The sequence below is a fragment of the Bos taurus genome, chromosome 6, assembly GCF_002263795.3.
Source record: "Bos taurus isolate L1 Dominette 01449 registration number 42190680 breed Hereford chromosome 6, ARS-UCD2.0, whole genome shotgun sequence".
Taxonomy (NCBI): Eukaryota; Metazoa; Chordata; class Mammalia; order Artiodactyla; family Bovidae; genus Bos; species Bos taurus.
The window spans coordinates 88,644,856-88,664,358 of NC_037333.1; the positions used below are offsets into that span (position 1 = coordinate 88,644,856).

Below are 19,503 nucleotides of genomic sequence, written 5' to 3' on the forward strand. Positions count from 1 at the left end.
CATAGAATATTGAAAGGCATTAATATACCTTGTCTACTTGGGCTCTTGAAACTCATTCTCAAGTTCAGGGTTTCTAGGAATAAGTGTTTTGAATTTTAATTTGGAAAATTAAAAAAATATATCTTGGGATACACATTCAAAATCATGATAGTTTAATGTGATAATTTAGGTAGCTTACTGCATTTCCTTGATATCTCCCCATAATGTCTCATACTAATTAACTTTTCATGATTCAACTAATTAAAACACATCGAACGGAGCTGACTGCTCGGAGAACTTTGCAATGAGTTCTTAGGCAATATGAAGAATGATGGCTAATTTTGCCAAATTCGTATCTTGTATAGTTTCCTAAAAGTAGGACCCAGGATAATTTCTACTTTTAAATGATGTTCCTAGTCATTTAGAACCACCAGCCCATTAATCACTTAGTACCTGAAGGTGAAGGATATAGGATTTCATCAGATTGCCTAAGTCTGTGGTTTCCCTTCTGCTGTTTCATAAGTGCTAGACTCTTTGTCCTTTGATAGCTTGGATGGAACACTAATCATAAGTGGTAGATGGAGAGAAAGCTCACACAGCAGAGCAGAAGTATTTAACCACCAGGATTCTGAGGGTTTTATTCAATACTATATTTTGAGTCCTGTCTTTGTGCTGGCTCACTGCTGAGCATGGGGCTAAAGATAAGTAAGGCATGCTCCTTACCCATGAGGAGCTCCTAGACTAGAGGGGGAGGCAGGTATATGAAAATTCAATTAACAGTGTGCTCTGAAAGTGACATAGAAAAGTTGTCAGTGCACTTACTACAGATCGAAGGGTCAGAAAAGGCTTTCTGGAGAAAATGTTACCGACCTGAATCTTAAAAGACTGGTGGAAGAGTCTAGCAAGTGGATATTGAGAAGCAGGTAGGCTTCTAGGCAGAGTCAGGGAAGTAAGAGACTACATGACATGTGTGGGCAATTACCAAATGTTCAGAATTATGATAACATTTGAGAAAGGCTGGCAAGGTGCAACTTGTGGGACTTCTGTGTTTCTCCAAGGGAAAAGTAGGGCTTCCCTGAAGGTGATATAGTATCACCTTGGTTATGGCCAAAGGTCAGATTGAGGAAAAGGTCCTGGCTGCTCTCTCTCCATCTTCTGTCCTGCTGGAACTCCAGCTCATCTAGTTATGCATGGAAAGGTGGATGAAGAGAAGGATTGATATCTCCATGAATATATAAAAGAAAGATGCATTAGAAAGCCAATGATTGAAAATGAAGGTAAAAAGGGAGGGAGGGAAGAAGAAAACAAGATTTATATGTGTGCTAGTTGGTCAGTTGTATCCAACTCTTCATGACCCCAAAGACTGTAGCCTGCCAGGCTCCTCTGACATGATATTCTCCAGGCAAGAATACTGGAGTGGGTTGCCATTCCCTTCGCCAGGAGATCTTCCCAACACGGGGATAGAACTTGAGTCCCTTGTATTGCAGGCAAATTCTTTACTGTCTGAGCTACCAGGGAAGTCTAAACATTGTAAAGGATAATGAAAATATCTATCAACTCTACTTATGTCTTCAAGGTACAGTTGAGAGAGTCATTTCCTAGGCAGGTTGATAAGAAGTCTAGGGGTCCCCAAGGAGAGAGGGGTCTAGAATTCTCAAGGAGGAAAGAAGGACAAACTTTTTTATCCCTCTACATTCTTTAGGATTATGTATCCTGCCTGAGGGCAGTCTCTGGATTAAACCTTCTGGCTAATCCTGTTATCTTAAAATGTAAATTATGGGAGTAGGTCTGGTGAGGTCTTTACAACCTCCAGACATTCTTTTGATTCATTGAAGAGTATATAACTCCATTGCTAACACTAGCAAGCGGGTACTCTTTCTACCCCCTTCTGATGTCTATGTCAGAAGCTTTCTCTATCTCCTTTATACTTTAATAAAACTTTATTACACAAAAGCTCTGAGTGATCAAGCCTTGTCTCTGGCCCCAGATTGAATTCTTCTCCTCCGGAGGCCAAGGATCCCGGCGTCTTCGCGTGATTCAGCAACAACCTTTCACAGTCACATAAACCTGCACAGGGAGCTGTTTTGTGCATGTATTGTACTTCACCTGTACTTTGTCCTGATCCTGTTTAACGGGACGCAGCAATCAGATGGAACATAAGTCTCCTTTCCAGAAAGCAGGAAAAGCCCTTTGTTCCATGAAAAGGGGAAATTTAAATTCCATCCTTCTTTTTGCTGATAAGCACAGGGCTAATGAATTACTTTGCCAACAAAGGTCCCTCTAGTCAAGGCCATGGTTTTTCCAGTGGTCATGTATGGATGTGAAAGTTGGACTGTGAAGAAAGCTGAGTGCTGAAGAATTGATGCTTTTGAACTGTGGTGTTGGAGAAGACTCTTGAGAGTCCCTTGGACTGCAAGGAGATCCAACCAGTCCATCCTAAAGGAGATCAGTCCTGGGTGTTCATTGGAAGGACTGATGCTAAAGCTGAAACTCCAGTACTTTGGCCACCTCATGCGAAGAGTTGACTCATTGGAAAAGACTCTGATGCTGGGAGGGATTGGGGGCAGGAGGAGAAGGGGATGACAGAGGATGAGATGGCTGGATAGCATCACTGACTTGATGGACGTGAGTCTGAGTGAACTCCGGGAGTTGGTGATGGACAGGGAGGCCTGGTGTGCTGCGATTCATGAGGTCGCAAAGAGTCAGACATGACTGAGTGAATGAACTGAACTGAACTGAATGAAATCTTGCCTCTATCTCTTATCTATTCTAGTGAAAGAATGAAGGCTCCCAGAAGAGAAGGACTACAGCAGAGAGGTCAAGGGCACAGACTCTGGTGCCCACAGACCTGAGGTCTAGTCCAGCTCTGCTTGATGGTAACTGGGTATCTTGCACAAACTACCTAACCTCTCAGAGTCCTGGTTTCTGAACACCTATGTTCTAGAGTTGCTGGGGGATTAAATGAGATTGGATATAAGCTTCAGAGCTTTCATCTTCAAGAGTGTGCACAAGAAAGATAATTATGATCATTTTCTAAGGAAGTAAAACCATAAAAGCTAGCTCACCTTTTGGAAAAAGCTTCCGGTGACTCCAGCACACTGAAAGAAGGGATTTGTTTCTCATCTTGTATTTTCAGTTGGATAGGCCGTTTTACTCCCCAGAAAATGTCCAACGTTCCTTCAACAATTAGCTTACCATCTTCAGTCTAGGGAAGAAGCCAACCATCTCAAACATTGCTTTTGTATTATTTATAGAAGGTAAATGTTTTAACTGAAGTTGTAGAAATTAAGTCTGTAAGACATCCTGACAGCTAAAAAAAAATTCCCAGGTAGGATTATTTGGCTTTTAAATTTATCTACAGAACAATCATATTTCTGAAACATCCTTTTATTTTTAAAAACAGTAACAACCAGCAAAGTAAGTCATAATGGTGACGACATGCCCACCAGAGGGCACAGTATGCTAAAATGTATTCTGAACTCTTGATTCTTCAATTAAGTGGAAGTTTAATTCTCTAATTCTGTTTAACTTAAAATTAAAGCAATATTAAAGCTGTACTGTGGTAGAAATCTAAATAGCATTGATCAGTTTAGTGGTTGTTTTCTCATTTCTGAAGATGAAAAATTTAACTCACACACTTATTATACAGAAAAAGTGAAATAATATATGTAAAAAGGTGTAAAATGCTTGACATGATATTTTTGAAAAAATCAATAGCACTTAATCTCTTTTAAGTTGGAAATATAATAAAAGAAGGAAATTCCATGCAAACAAAGAAAAACTAGTAAACAGGATTGAACACTTACTCATTCTCTGAGTGTAAATATTAATATCTAAGCACATTCACAAAGAATGTATTTTCTAATTCATTTCTCTCTTGTATATGCAAAAGTCTCTTATTAAAGTAAAGTTACATTATTATAATAAATTTGAAAAATAGAAACATTTCATCTATTCAGTAACCACTATAATATCCAATAGCTACTTGTTATTACGAAAAATCAATTATTAGAAAACATAAATGACTCAATTCCTATTTGAATGTGTAATGAAGACTCCAGACTGTAGAATCAGATAGCCCTGTATTTGAACTGTGGCTGTGCTACTTCCTAGCTATATGATTTTGGACAAAACGTCAAACACCTTTAAACCTGGGCTGTTTCTTCTGAAGAATTAAATCATAACAGTCCCTGAATCATAGGAGCTGATATTTAAAGTGCTCAGTAAATGTTGTTGCTTATTATTTCTTTGGCTGATAAACCTACTTTGGAGTCACTCCTGAAACAAAGTTTTGCTCTTTTTCCCACTTTTGAGTCCACATTTCAGATTATTGTGAGGTCAGGCACTTATCAGTTCTTAATATGCTATGTGCTGTGCTTAGTTGTTCAGTTATGTCTGACTCCTTGCAACTCCATGGACTGCAGCCCACCAGGCTTCTCTGTCCGTGGGGATTCTCCAGGCAAGAAGACTGGAGTGGGTTGTAATGCCCTCCTCCATGGGAATGAACCAGGGATCAAACTCAGGTCTTCCCGAATTGCAGGAGGATTCTTTACCTCTGAGCCACCAGGGAAGCCCCAGTTCTTAATAACCAAACACAATTTGCTCTCTGAAATGGCAGTACATGATTCAGGGCCTACATGTGAGTTATTGATGTATGACATCTTTCCTTGGCCTAATTATACTTCCATGAATCCCGTATATCAAAAACTCATAGAATAACTGATCTTCTCAGGTTATCTAATTTTTGCTTTCAAGAAGAAATACTCCAACTATAATCAGACAATGAGGTTTTCTCATATAAGGAATATGAGAATATTTTTTAATTTCAGAAAACATCTCTTTTTAAATTAACTACATAAATTATCCCTGAAGGTTTGGTTGCACGTCTGTAGTCTCATTGCCTCAATTGTTAGGCCTTTTCTCATGTAGATCTACACCGATATCCTTGGTAACCTCAATGATCTTTACATGCCATCTCTAAACTGGTACCTCCCAATTTTAGATCTCCAGCCCAAACCTTAACCTTTCCCCTAAACTTTAGCTTTCAAACTTGATGTCAAACTTAATATGATCCTAGTTAACTCTTGAAATTTCTCTCTCAACATTTTCCTTTCCCAGCCTTCCCCATCTTGTTAAATATCACTCCCATTCTTCCAGTTGCTCAGATCAACATCGTTACAGTCACCAGTAATCTTTCTTTCATTCTGAACATCTCCAAATCCAATACATTAGCCAATCTGGTTAGCTTGACCTTAAAAATATATCCCCGATATGGCTATGCTCACCATGTGCACTACCACAGATCTGGTCTATGCCATTGTCATTGTTTGGCAGATTATTGCAGTGTCTCTGTGGTCTACCTCATTCTTCTCTTGTCCCTCTATGTATTCCTACTAGCTAGAGAGACCCTTTTAAAATGAATCTTTAGATCATATCTCAACACCTCGGGGGCTTCTCATCTCACTTCAAGCACAAGCTGAAGTCTCCACAGTGATCTACAAGCCCCCCAGCCCCCCCCATGCTCTAGCGCCCTCTCCTTCTCAGTTCTTTCTCTAGCTTCCTTACTCTCTACCCATCCATTCTCACGAGGTTCCTGGCACACTGGCTTCCCCGCTGTTCCTCAGTTACACCAGCCAGGACCTTGATTCAGACTGCTGTCTGTATCCAGAATGCATGTCCCATAGACTTCTGCAAGGTTAGCACCCTGATACCTTTCAGTCTTTGGTCAAATGTTCTTCTTTACCCATCCACTTAGATTCCTGAGCCCTCTTCCCTGATTTGCTCTCCTCCACAGCCTATTCACCGTCTAATACACAATTTACTTTTTTGCTTTTTTTCTATCTACTAAAATGTAACGAGCATGAATGCAGGACATTCTCTAGTTTTTTCATTTTTGTCTCTAGCTTTTAGAACAGTGTCTGCTGTGTTGTAAACAATAACTAGTCATTGCATTAATTAATCAGAGATTAAGAAAGCTGATGTTATTCCACGCACTACCCCTTTGAACCGTGTCCATCACTACAACTAAGTCAGAGACTTGGAAAATTCTGGATTCTAATTTTATTGTCAGCAAGTAAAGATGAAAAGATTAAGCAGTCTGATATTCTCACTATATACTTTAATTCGTGCAGTTTAAAAAATTATGTAAGACACAGACTTTATTTTAAAAAATCAAATGACTTTTGTAAATTGAGTACCAATTCACAGAATAGAAAGGACATGCCTCAATTCATATGCTTGTCACATCAAAATTCAAAATTTTCCTAAAGGAACATGGAAACTGTTGAATTACAATCTAAAATAATTTCCTTGAAGTTTTAATCTTTTCCTAAAGTTTATATTTTTACAGTTATGCATTTTACTGATCTAAGATATAGGACAATATTGAAATAATTTTAAATTAGGCCATTTAGAAAACTTGGGCCCATTTCTTTATAAAAGGATTAGCTACTTCCTGCTTCTGTAGAAAATTACATTTGGGAGGGGAATTGAAATGTCTGATCAAACTAAATCATTTAGGCTCACTAGTAAAGGCCAAAGAGGCTTATAAATTTCCTTCTGTCCCAAATGCCAAGGGTGGCATAAAGTCAATGCTGTACCATCACATCTGAAAATCTAAACATAGGTAGACAGTTCTAATGTCCCCTAGGACCAGGAAGGTATTGTAAAGATGTGAAGTGAGTCCCATTAGAATACAAGACTGAGTGGGGAGAACTGTAGAGAGTAACGTATTAAAGAAAATCTAAGGTCACTTGATACAGTAGCCTAACCATTGCACCCTTAAAAATGCTTGCTAGATTCAGGGCTTTGGTAAATTATTTGTAAGATAGAGTTCTAATGGAATTGCTGTTCAAAAGATATTCATACTCTGTTTTTAAAGTAGAAAGCAAATATGTCATTAAAGTTACTTTACATGTTTGCCCATTCCAAAAAATACTTAGAAATTTACAGATGTTTCAGGACTAGGATTTTCAGTATAGTCTAAAACTAAAATTATTCCCCTGTTTTCCCCAGACCATTTGTATTATGGACTCCAACTTATCCTGACTTCTCTGTACTTTTACAGAATTTTTTTTCTCCCCCCTGTGAATCAATCTTCTTTGGTGGCTCAAGTGGTAAAGAATCTGCCTGCAATGCACGAGACCCAGGTTCGATCCTTGGGTCAGGAATATCCTCTGGAGAAGAAAATGGTTTACCCACTCCAGTATTCCTGCCTGGAGAATTCCATGGACAGGGGAGCCTGGTGGGCTACAGTCCATGGGGTCACAAAACAGCATGACTGAATGACTAACACACATACATGTGCCAGAAACCTCCCTGGGTGCTGGCTGGCAATACAGCAGATGCGGCCTACCCTCAGAAAACTTGTAGTTTTGGGGTTTCCCTAGTAGCTCAGCTGGTAAAGAATCCGCCTGCAATGCAGGAGACCCCCAGTTCGATTCCTGGGTCAGGAAGATGCGCTGGAGAAGGATAGATTATCTACTCCAGTATTCTGGCCTGGAGGATTCCATGGACTATAGTCGCAAAGAGTCGGACTGAGCGACTTTCACTTTCAAACTGTATTGCATTTCTTTGACGAGCTTACCTGTCCATATAAAATATGCAGATTTTTCTGGTTCCTATAAAAGAAGTTATAGGTCTTCAGTAAAGAATTAAGTTGTTCCCTGAAAAATAAATTACATTCACTTACACTCAGTCTTAGACTCTTTAATGATAAAAAGCAATAATGATGCTTTCAACTCATAAAGGTATGAGATAGAATGAAATGGTTCAATGGAATCTTTACTATTCTGTCATTTTAATGAAAGTCATTGAAAGCTGAAACCTTCTTAGGACATCACCAAATGTTGAAGGTGTTAATTCATAAATGAATAACCAAAGTAAAACAAACAAAATCTGACCTTTAGATGGTTATTTTCCCTTGGTGAAGATATGTATGAATAATTTCCAAGTTGAATTTGATTTTTTAAAAGTTCTTCAAAATTTTCTGTAATGAAGAAATGACTGACTGCAAAAGTTTGAATTGAATGTAAAATCTAAAGCAGTGGTTCTCAACCTGTTTAAGTCACAGTATCCTTTGAAACCCTGATGAAAGCTTTGGCTTCCCTATGTGGGGGAAGAAACCTATATATAGACACATAGTTTTGCACACACAATGTGTGCTAATTTATGTGCTGTTTTGAAAGATTTTCTTGATAAACAAGGAGTCATTTTCCACATGGTTTAAATATAGATTCTTTTTATCTGACAGTAACAAACTGACATTTAAAAATATTCTTTGTCTATAACTCTAGAGTAAAAGAGAATTCCCTGGCAGTCCAGTGGTTAGGACTCCAGGCTTTCACTGCTGAGGGCCCAGGTTCAATACCTGGTTGGGGAACTAAGATGCCACAAGCCATGTGACTCAGCCAGAAAAAAAAAACCCAATTCTGGAGTATATACACCAATATATTTATAGTAGGTAGGTAGGATAGTATAGTAGGTAGGATTTGAGATGACTTTATTATTATTTTTTTTTCTACTGTCATCTCTGTTGTCAAGGTCTTCCATTTCTTTTCTTTTTTTTAATTTTGAGTTAGTTTTATTTTGACAGCTAGCAACTAAAATAAAAATATTTTCATACAAGAAAAATAAATAACCAAAAGATGGAAAATAACTCCAGACAAAGCAGTGAGGAGAGTATTCTGTAGCAGGAGGCAGCCATAAAGTAGATTTTATTTCACATTTCCTTTTTTGTTTTACAACAATTTAATCAAGTTCATCAACTAGTATATGCCTGACCTTGTGTTACCTTGGGGGGTGGGGGGTCGGGTGAGCACAGCACCAGTTTAGGAGCCGTCGTTGCTCCCAAGCATCTCACCTTTGTGGCAGGTAGGCTCTGGCAGTGGGAACACTGGTTCCTGCCACACCTCCATCCTTATCTGGGCCACTATGGCTCAAGATGCTTGTCTCATTCACCTCCCCCTCTGGCCTCTGTCAGCCTGTTGGTTTAAGCTACCTTCTCTCATCTGGCTTATGGCAGCAATTTCTTAAAAGCCTCCCTGTGTTTGTTGTCTGTTCTCAACAGCAGGAGTAATTTTAATGTAAAGCCAATAGCCTCTCTCCTTTGCTCAGAACTCTTTAATATTTCTCATTATTACAATATAAGTCAATATCCTTCCAACAACTTCAAAGGCCAGCTTTGATCTGTTTCACGTTACACCTTCCACCTCATTTCTGCTTCTCTCTCCTTCACTTACTGCAATCTAGCCGCTGGCCTCCTTGATGTTCCTTGAGTACTCCAGGTACATTCTCACCCCAGAGCCTTTGTACCTGCTGAACTTTTATCCAGAATGACCTCCAGCCTGCTATCACACTGTCCTGCATTCATTTTCTTTAACTATTTCCTCCAAAGTCACCTTCTCAAAGAGTCCTTCCTTATAACCAAATCTGAAAATTTGCCTTCTCCCAACATTCATATCTTGCTTTCCCCTTACTTCTGCCCCTTGGTCACCATCTAACCTTGTATATATTCTACTTATTTACCTAACATTCTATCTCCTCCACTAGACTGTAGCTCCAAGAGAATAAGCCTGTTTTAATATTTTGTTCATGCTGTATTGCATGTGTCTGGAAGAGAGCATGGCAAATAGTAAGAACTCAACAAATACTGGTTGAATGAAATGATCAGAAAAAATATTATTCAGAAAATAAAACTAAACATATCAAAGAGTGAAAAGTTCTTTTATGTCATCAGTTTTAGGGGGGAGATAGCTCATGATAGTAAATTTTCAGGTATAGTAATTGCTAAAATCCCTTTGATATTTAACATCTGTCTCCCTCTCATAAGAATCCTGGCTCCATGAAGGCAGGGATTTTGGTCTGTTTCACTCATTGCTGTCCTCCCAGTGATTAGAGCATAGCCTTGCTCATGGTAGGCTCTTATGAATACTGATTGACAGAATTCATGTATATTGATTTTTATGTTTGAGATCATATAAACATACTTTAATTGCCAACAAAGGTCCGTCTAGTCAAGGCCGTGGTTTTTCCAGTGGTCATGTATGGATGTGAGAGTTGGACTGTGAAGAAAGCTGAGTGCTGAAGAATTGATGCTTTTGAACTGTGTTGTTGGAGAAGACCCTTAAGAGTCCCTTGGACTGCAAGGAGATCCAACCAGTCCATTCTGAAGGAGATCAGTCCTGGGATTTCTTTGGAAGGAATGATGCTAAAGCTGAAACTCCAGTACTTTGGCCACCTCGTGCGAAGAGTTAACTCATTGGAAAAGACTCTGATGCTGGAAGGGATTGGGGGCAGGAGGAGAAAGGGACGACAGAGGATGAGATGGCTGGATGGCATCACCGACTCGATGGACTTGAGTCTGAACTCTGGGAGTTGGTGATGGACAGGGAGGCCTGACGTGCTGCGATTCATGGGGTTGCAAAGAGTCGGACACGACTGAGTGACTGAACTGAACTGAAACATACTTTCCATTTGACTTTTCTCACTTGTAATTTTTAATGTACCTATTTCCAAGGATCAAGATACTCCACACACATACCAGAAAATTTTTCTGCAGAAGTACTTTATGCTACTGTACCATTTCCCAACTGGCTTACTTTAGAATTCTAGTGTTGATGAATATTTCTGTTTTAAATATCACTGAGCACACAAGGGATTTTATTTCATTGAAGCCATTGCTGTGGGATAGTTCCTAAAACCTAACATACTGGTAAAGAGCATGAACACTTTTATAGCTTTCATTATGGTGCCAGGGTCGCATATGGAAATTTCCAGTTCACTTGGGATGCAAATCCTGATATGCTAAGCGGTGAGAATTGTAATACAAACAAATGAATTTTTACAGAATCTTGTTCCCTCAGCTTCTGTTTCTGATAAAACTGCATGATAAGGAATGGTACATGTATCCTTCAAAGTATTTACCTGTTTAACTAGAAAGATTATTGTCTGGGAACAAGCTCTTTGGAAAATGTTTCTGTGTCTGAAAAGAACCAGACTAAATCTTTCTCCACAGAAATAAGTCTCCATATGACCCAAGGAGTCAGCAAACTGGTTCCCAGGACACCATGTTTTATAAATAAATTTTATTGGAATACAGCCACACTAATTGGTTTGCTAATTGTCTGTAGCTGCTCTCCTTCTATAATTGCAGAGCTGAGTGATTGTGATGCAAACCATATAGTCCACGAAGCCTAAAATACATATTATCTGACCCTTTACTGAGGTATTTGGTCAACCTATAAACTGTGTATAACACGAGGTAACTGAAGACCACAGATACTGTACATATTTTCCTCACAACAGGCAGGATCTTTCTGATGCCACAATGGCACTTTGAAGGATTTTGGCAGGCAGAATAAGGGAGGAGTTTGGTAGAATAGTGTTGGGATAAAATTGGGTAGGTTAATGGTGCAATAAAGTGAGGAATTAGAAAATTTAGAAGTTAGGTGAACAGCTATAGTAACGGTGAATGCATTCCAAATATTAAAACCTCATCACGTTTTTATCCTGGGACCTTACCCGAGGAACTTTTTAAAGATGATTAGCTTATGCATCTGATGAAACAATGGACCTAATACAATACTGGGAATACAATATAGCCTACAACATTCAAATTCAACTTTTTTGGGCAACCAGGCCACAAGGAACTGAAGAAGTTATTGTCAAATTAATCATTTTTTATCTGATGAATGGTTCAAATTTTGTCCTCTAAGAGAAGACCTGTCCTAATGGTCATTCATTCATACACTTGCTGTGTGAACACAATAAAGAGGTCTCAGTCATACTCTGAGAATGAGTGAGAGCTTCAAGGAGTTGGTGCTGCCTGTTTTGCGCTTTGGAGGCAAAGGAATAAGCAAGAGTGTGAGGAGCTTACCAGGCAAAGAAAGTATTAGCAGGGACCTTCTAGATATTTCCATAGCTTTTGTGGAGAAAGCTCAAAAAGTTGATTCTGAGAACAGGACATTTAGGATGGGGTATGATGAAGAAGCAGGTAAGAAGCTTGCAAACTTCTAAAAGAAGTTTAGAATTCACTCTGCAGGGAATGGGCAGTTACTGGAGCTTTCATGTAGAGAGAGAGATGATCCTCCTAAGGGCCACTACGGAACTTATGGCAGACAGGGTAGATTAACTAGACTTTTGCTCAGTCATGTCCAGCTTTTTGCAACCCCATGGACTATAGCCTACCAGGCTCCTCTGTGCATGGGATTTCCCAGGCAAGAATACTGGAGTGGGTTGCCATATCCTTCTCCAAGGGATCTTTCTGACCCAGGAATGGAACCCACATCTCCTGTGTCTTCTGCATTATAAGCAGATTCTTTACCCACTGAGCCATCCAGATTTCAGGGTAGAAAACATGAAGGCAGCACGATGAGTGGAACCACTGCAATGGCACTGGGGTGAAGGATCAAGGCTAAGTTCTATATAAAGGTGATCAAATGTACCTTGTATACAAAAGACTCAAGTTTAGAAAAGACCTAAAAACGGTATAGGAATTATTTGGTTTAAGAAATCCAAAGACGATCACTAAAGTGTTATCTAAGCAGTCCCCAGCCAGGAAAGGGGACACTGATTTAATATATATGGTGACTTGTCAAGAGCAATTGCAACATATTCTTTAGAATTTAACTTAAATGTTACCTATAGACCTCAAGGCTATGGCTTTTCCAGTAGTAATGTATGGATGTGAGAGTTGGACTATAAAGAAAGCTGAGCACTAAAGAATTTATGCTTTTCAACTGGAGTGTTGGAGAAGACTCTTAAGAGTCCCTTGGACTGCAAGGAGATCCAATCAGTCCATCCTAAAGATCCGTCCTGGGTGTTCACTGGAAGGACTGATGTTGAAGCTGAAACTGCAATACTTTGGCCACCTGATGCAAAGAGCATCAGGTCATTGGAAAAGACCCTGATGCTGGGAAAGATTGAGAGCAGGAGGAGAAGGGGACAACAGAGGATAAGAAGGTTGGATGGCATCACCAACTCAATGGACATGAGTTTGAGTAAACTCTGGGAGCTGGTGATGGACAGGGAGGCCTGGCATGGGATCCCAAAGAGTTGGACACAACTGAGCAACTGAACTGAACTGAACTGATGGATTCCCCTACCTCATAAAAAAAGGGAAAAAATAATTTATGTACCTTTTCCTCTCAGCCCCAAAGAATTCTCCACCCAGCCTAGACCAGACTGTTTAGCAACTGTTCAGTTGCCTTAATAAAACTATTAAATGGGTGATAAGAAATGGATTCCCTATCCAGTCTTCTCAGCTTACAAATCTGTCACATCTAGAAGGCATAGGGACACCCAAGAAGTTGACATGGTACAACAAGCTATATACTTTTTGTGGTGGTGGTATAGTCGCTAAGTTGTGCCTGACTCTTTTGTGACCCCATCTAATGTACCTCCTCTGTCCATGGGATTTCTCAGGCAGGAATACTAGAGTGGGTTGCCATTTCCTCCTCCAGGGGAATCTTCCCAAACCAGAGATCGAACACATGCCTCCTGCATTGGCAGGTGGATTCTTTACCGCTGAGTCACCAGGGAAGCCCATTACTTTATGTATGATATATAAATTGATTTTCTAAGAAAAGCTTGGTTTTTCAAACATGGAATACTGTATCATAATGTATCACAAGGATTAAAAAATAAAAACACTACTACACAGTATATTATGTGAATAGTGTTTTTACAAAACTAAAGAATAACAAGCCTCCATATAAACTTGACTTCTAACTAAATGAACACATAGAATCATAAGCTTCCCCAGCACAGAAGCTGGTACTGTGCATGACAAGAGGACCCTGTTAGATGCAGATGGACACCCAGAGTTAGTCATTAAAGCTCCCGGATAAGTGCTCACCAGGGAAAGACTTAACATGGGGATGACAGGTACAGGGGAGATGATGCCAGGGCTCCTGTCCCTTTAAAGGTCCCTGTTCCTTTAAGGCTCCTGGCTCAGTTTTAATGAGTAATAGTGGATCCAGAGCTGACTGTAAAATGCTTAGGTGTACTTTGCACTTTGTGGTCTGAATGGCATCTGCTCAGCAGATGGGAATTACCCACATTCTGACGTTTGTCATGAATAATGGACTGAACAAGAAAGGAGTTCCTCAATCTTATCACGCTATTTGGTTGGCCAGAAGAAACCCTTTGTATTTAATTTTATAAACTGTAATAAATATTGACACTGGACAGCATGATGGGTGGAAGTGAGTTGTGCCCTCCATCCATAGATAGAATGCAAGTCAAATTTTAGTTGTGAGTTCTCTCTCCTTTTAGTGATGATTTGCAGCATAATTAAGTGGATCTCCAACTCTCTTCCTGGAAATCAAAAAACCCCGTCTCATTCTTTACTAAGTGATTCCTATAATTTGGGCAAAGGGAAACCAGAAATACTCTTGTATGTGGTAGCCCAACACAAATTTCAGCGCCTGCCACATGATACAAAATAAACTTCAGTGGAAAATACAGTCCCATGTAGTCACAAAAGGCATATTTGGTCATGGCTATACTTCCTTAGTTTGTGTTATTTCTGCCTTTTGGAGACTTGCTGAAAAATATTCAGGATCCCGGCCAGGCAGCCACTGAACACAGTGACAACAGCAGTAGAGACGGCATCCTGCCTTGTGTGTTGCCATGCTTAATTGCAGGAACCTAGAACATTCGAAACAGTGTCTTCAAAGAGGTGAAAAATTAAAGCAGAATAAAAGTGCTAGCTTGCTCTCTTACAAATTTAGTCATCCCCCTCCACCAAATTTTGTTCATAATGTTACATTTCAGCAATGAGGTTAACAATTTAATGTCAGTTTCAAAAAACTGAATTTGCAAAACTAATACAATTATGTAAAGTTTAAAAATAAAATAAAATGAGAGAAAAGGAAAAAAAAAAACTTAATTCATAGTGATTTTTATAAACAACATAATGAACATGGAAAATGGCAAATTGATCATTTTCTGGGAATTAAGGTTGGGATTTTTTTAAATTTTATGTGTTATAGTTCTATATGCTTTCCAAACTCCATATAGTAAGTGCATAATACAGTTGATGTTTTCATAATTTCACTTCCGTAAAAATGTAATATAGAGTCCTGTATGTTTTTGGAAAGGTGAACCAGGAAATATGAGGACAAAAGAATAACTAAAGCCTCATCATTAAGCTCTTTGCCAAGACAAACAAACCATCATTCCATAGTCCTGACATCTGCAAGAAGTAGCAAGATTCTCTTAACTTCCTTTATCCTGCATTAGCGTCAGCTCGAATCCTGCAATTAAAATTGCAAACTCCTTCAGTCCTTTGTCAATAAGCAGCCCAGCTCCAGTTCTTTTTGCCTTTGGCCTCATCTCCTGGCTCAGAAGATGAAGAAAAAAAGCTGCTTTTCAACCTTTGCTTAGAGACTTTCCTCAGTTCTCAAAGTAGGCTATTCATTTCCATTGCAAATGAAAGGATTGGGTTCCATCATTTGAATACTGAGAGGCTGGGGAGAGGAACGCTATTTCCTCAATTGAAGTAAAAATGCAAAACCAAAATGATCAGGAAGCCCTGAATTGAACTCTCCTGACTTCCTTTGAAGTGCTGCCCTTTCTGACATCCCTCACAACTCTGCTCAAGTATCATTAATTACTGCCGGTGTTTGGGAGAATAGTGACTGTGGCTTGTCTTGTTCTTCCTGGCAGTTCTGTCTTAAGACTCTAACTCTCTGTCAGTGCTGACAACTGATAACAAAAAGGACCTGGGAGCTTCCTGCAATCCATTAGTCACCTAATCCATAAGGTAATACAACCAGATGGATCTTACCTCTGGGGCTTCCCTGGTGGCTCAGCTGCCTGCAATGCGGGAGCCGCAGGAGATTCAGGTTCGGTACCTGGGTCGGGAAGATCCCCCTGGAGGGGGACATGGCAACCCACTCCAGTATTCTTGCCTGGAGAATCCCATGGACAGAGGAGCCTGGTGGGCTCCAGTCCATGGGGTCACAAAGAGTCAGGCATGACTGAAGCGACTGAGCACTCACTCTGGTTGTTTTTTTTTTTAGCCGTTTCGTGACTTTTGGGGGTATTCATCATCTCAAAATTACCCCTGTAAACAATGGCCCTGGAGTCGGCTTCTCTCAGGTCCTTAACTCCTCCTAGAAATCAGTTGAGAACAGAAGGACTAAAGATTAAGGTATAATTTCACAATTTTAAAAAGAAATTTGATGTGACTGATGGCTAGTGAGTTGGCACAAAACAAAAACACCCCAAATGTTTGAAAAGTCCACTGCTAAAGAGAGGGGCTAGAACTACTAAGAACAATGTCACCAGATGCTGATATGACATGGAAGAGAGGATTAAAAGGGAGCGGCAAAAAAGGACAGTATCATTTATTAAAACACTTGTGCTTCTGAGGAAGACAGGAAAAGTGTTTTAGAGGTGACATCTGATTCTGAAGAGAATCCCTTTATAAGTTAGGCATCCCTGATGGTTCAGGCAGTAAAGAATCTGTCTGTAATACAGGAGACCTAGGTTCAATCCCTGGGTCAGGAAGATCCCCTGGAGAAAGGAATGGCTACCTACTCCAGTATTCTTGCCTGGAGAATCCCATGAAAAGAGCAACCTGGCGGGCTATGGTCCCTGGGGTAGCAAAGAGTCGGACACGACTGAGTGAACTAACAAACGCCTTTATAAGTATTTGATAGTTTAACACATTAGCTTGTTTTCTAACAACCTCAGATAAAGGAAGACACATATCTGCTCCCTTTCCTTCAAAGGTCTGGCTTCTGAAGAAGCTTCTGAAAAAAATTTAAAAAAAATTCGTTGTCTGTTATTCCAGTTGGTGGCTGTAATGAACTGCTTCTTCGTCAGACCTCAGTTTCTGTTATCACATGCAGCTGACTTCCTAGGGGCAGCCTGAGCAGTGTGTGGACAGAGAAGAAAGAGGGAAGTCTTTGTTCTATCATCTCCTTTTCTGGCCTGAAACACAGAGAAGTATGATCTCTAACTCCTTGCCCTGACGCAATTTACAAATCACTACTGATTTTTAGATTTCTATTCTAATCCAAAGTAGGGACTTGAAACAACCTCTCCTTTGATGAAATAGTCTGTTTCTTGTTGTAGCTGATCATTTAGGAGAGAACAAAAAAACATTTAGTGCCCAGGAAAATACTGTTTGAAAACTACAGAAAAATCATGTGCCCTTGAATGTGTGGATAACAGGAGAGGCAGTGAAGTATGTACTCTGTTAGAGAAATGGTTCTAAATTGAAGCGAGCATCAGAGTTGCCTGGAGTGCTCGTTGGAACAGAACATGAGTGGCACCTCCAGAGTTTCTTATTGAGTTTGTCTGGGGTGTATCCTGAGAATTTGCACTTCTAACATGCTCCCAGGTGATTCTGATGCTGCTAATCCAGAGACCATACTTTGAGAGCCATTCTTTTAGAGCTCAGGGTGCTGAGGAAGGGGAAGGGAAGTTTATCTATTGGCAGATGGCAGGTTGAAATAGGTGGCCATTCTGACTGAAACTAAGATAGTTACATATAATCAGACCACTAACTTTTTTTGGCCACACCACACAGTGGGTTTCCTAGGTGGCTCGGTGGTAAAGAATCTACCTGAAAATGCAGGAGATGTGGGTTCAATCCTGGGTTAGGAGGGAAGGTCCGTGGAGAAGGAAATGACAACCCACTCCAGTATTTTTGCCTGGAGAATTCCATGGACAGAGGAACCTGGCGGGCTAGAGTCCATGGGGTCACAGAAGAGTCAGACATGACTTGGTGATTAAAAAACACTTAGCTCCCTGACCAGGGACTGAACACATATTCCCTGCATTAGAAGTGCAGTCTTAACCCACTGGACCTCCCCGGAAGTCCCACTACTAACACTTCTGCCTCTCCTCCTCTATTACTGAGGTAAGAGGACAGGGGACACCATCCCCACAGACATTCTCTGGGAGGAGGTTTGTTTTAGTTTCCTATGGCTGCTGAAACAAACTACTGCAAACTTAGTGGCTTTAAACAACACAGGCATATTATCTGACAGCTCCACAGGTCAAAAGCTGGTCTCACTGGCTATGACAAAGGTGTCTGCAGGGCTATTTCTTCTGAAGGCCCTCTGGGTGGAGAATGCATTCCCTTGCTTTTTGCAGTTTCCACAGCCTGCCCACATTCATTGTCTTTTGGATCTCTTTCCATCCATCTTCAAAGCCAGCAATGCCACACAGTCCTTCCTACTCCATCACTCTGACACAGAATCTTCTTATATAGCTCTTCTCCCCTCCCACATTTAAGGATTGGGGCTTTCTTGGTGGCGCTAGTGGTTAAGAATCCACCTGCCAATGCAGGAGACGTGGGTTTGATCCCTGGGTTGGGAAGATCCCTTGGAGGAGGGCATGGCAACCCACTTCAGTATTCTTGCCTGAAGAATCCCCATGGACAGAAGAGCCTGGAAGGCTACAGTCCGTGGGGTCTCAAAGAGTCAGACACAACTGAAGTGATTTAGCACACAGAACATGATTACATTGAGCCCATCTGGATAATTCCCCAAACTTAAGGTCAATTGATTAGCTGCCATTGACAGCTAAGGTTGCCATGTCATTGGCAACCTTAATTCCCTTTTGCAATGTAATGAAAAACATTCAAGGGTGCAAGGGATTAAGGAGTAGACATCTTTGGGAGGCCATTATTCTAGCTATCACAAGACTTAAGGGTAACTCTGTCTATCCAAATATTGTCTGAACACTTGAGAGGCATCTTGTTAGAAATCACAATCGGTATTTTAACCAAGATCCCCAGGAAAGTCTGCATGCACTTTAAAATGGAAAGAACCCTGATGTAGATAATCACCCTACCGCTAGGTATGAAACAGTGTTTGAGGGTAACATCCATCAAACCAAAGGGCTTCCCCAGTGGCTCCGAAAGTAAAGAATCAGCCTGCAACTCAGGAGACCTGGATTTGATTCCTGGATTGGGAAGATCCCCTGGAGAAGGGAATGGCAACCCATTCCAGTATTCTTGCCTGGAGAATTCCACAGACAGAGGAGCCTGGCCAGCTACAGTCCATGGGGTTGCAAAGAGTCAGGCACAACTGAGTGACTAACACACACACACACACACACACACACGTCAAACCAAAATACTAAAGTCCTAATTTAGTTCCTTGAGACTGATACTCCCTTACTCACTCATCATCAACACAAATTAATTGGAGGATAACTATGTAACAGACAAAATAACAGGTGCTAGGAAGACTGCAATATTTAAACTGATGGGGCCCCTGCAGTGATGGGAGTTACTTTCTGGAGAAGGAAGATTTAAAAAAGAATAGATAAAGAAATATGCTGATTTTACATATGGGTAAGAGGTATAGGAACAAAAAAATATCATCCTGTGATGCAGCCCACGAAAGAGGGCATTTTAGAAAAGGTGATCAGAAGGCCTGAACTATTAAACTGACACCTGAATAGTGGGGAAGAAGTCAGCCATGTGAAGAGTCAAAGAGAGGGTCCAGAGCAAGAGATGCCAGTGCCATATCCTGTGTGCAGGACTAAACTTGGCATATT

General features: G+C 40.4%; 1 protein-coding gene across 5 annotated transcripts in view; it reads right to left on the reverse strand.

Moving 5' to 3' along the window:
• RASSF6 (Ras association domain family member 6) overlaps window positions 1–19,503 on the reverse strand; it is a 74,745-nt gene that overhangs the window by 23,824 nt on the left and 31,418 nt on the right. For all 5 annotated transcript variants that reach the window (XM_059887784.1, XM_010806220.4, XM_059887783.1 and 2 more), the window contains 2 exons: window positions 7,565–7,643; window positions 3,045–3,184 (listed from right to left, as the gene is read on the reverse strand). In XM_059887784.1, the coding sequence (XP_059743767.1) occupies window positions 3,045–3,184; window positions 7,565–7,643 (219 nt within the window). The remainder of the gene's footprint in view (window positions 1–3,044; window positions 3,185–7,564; window positions 7,644–19,503) is intronic.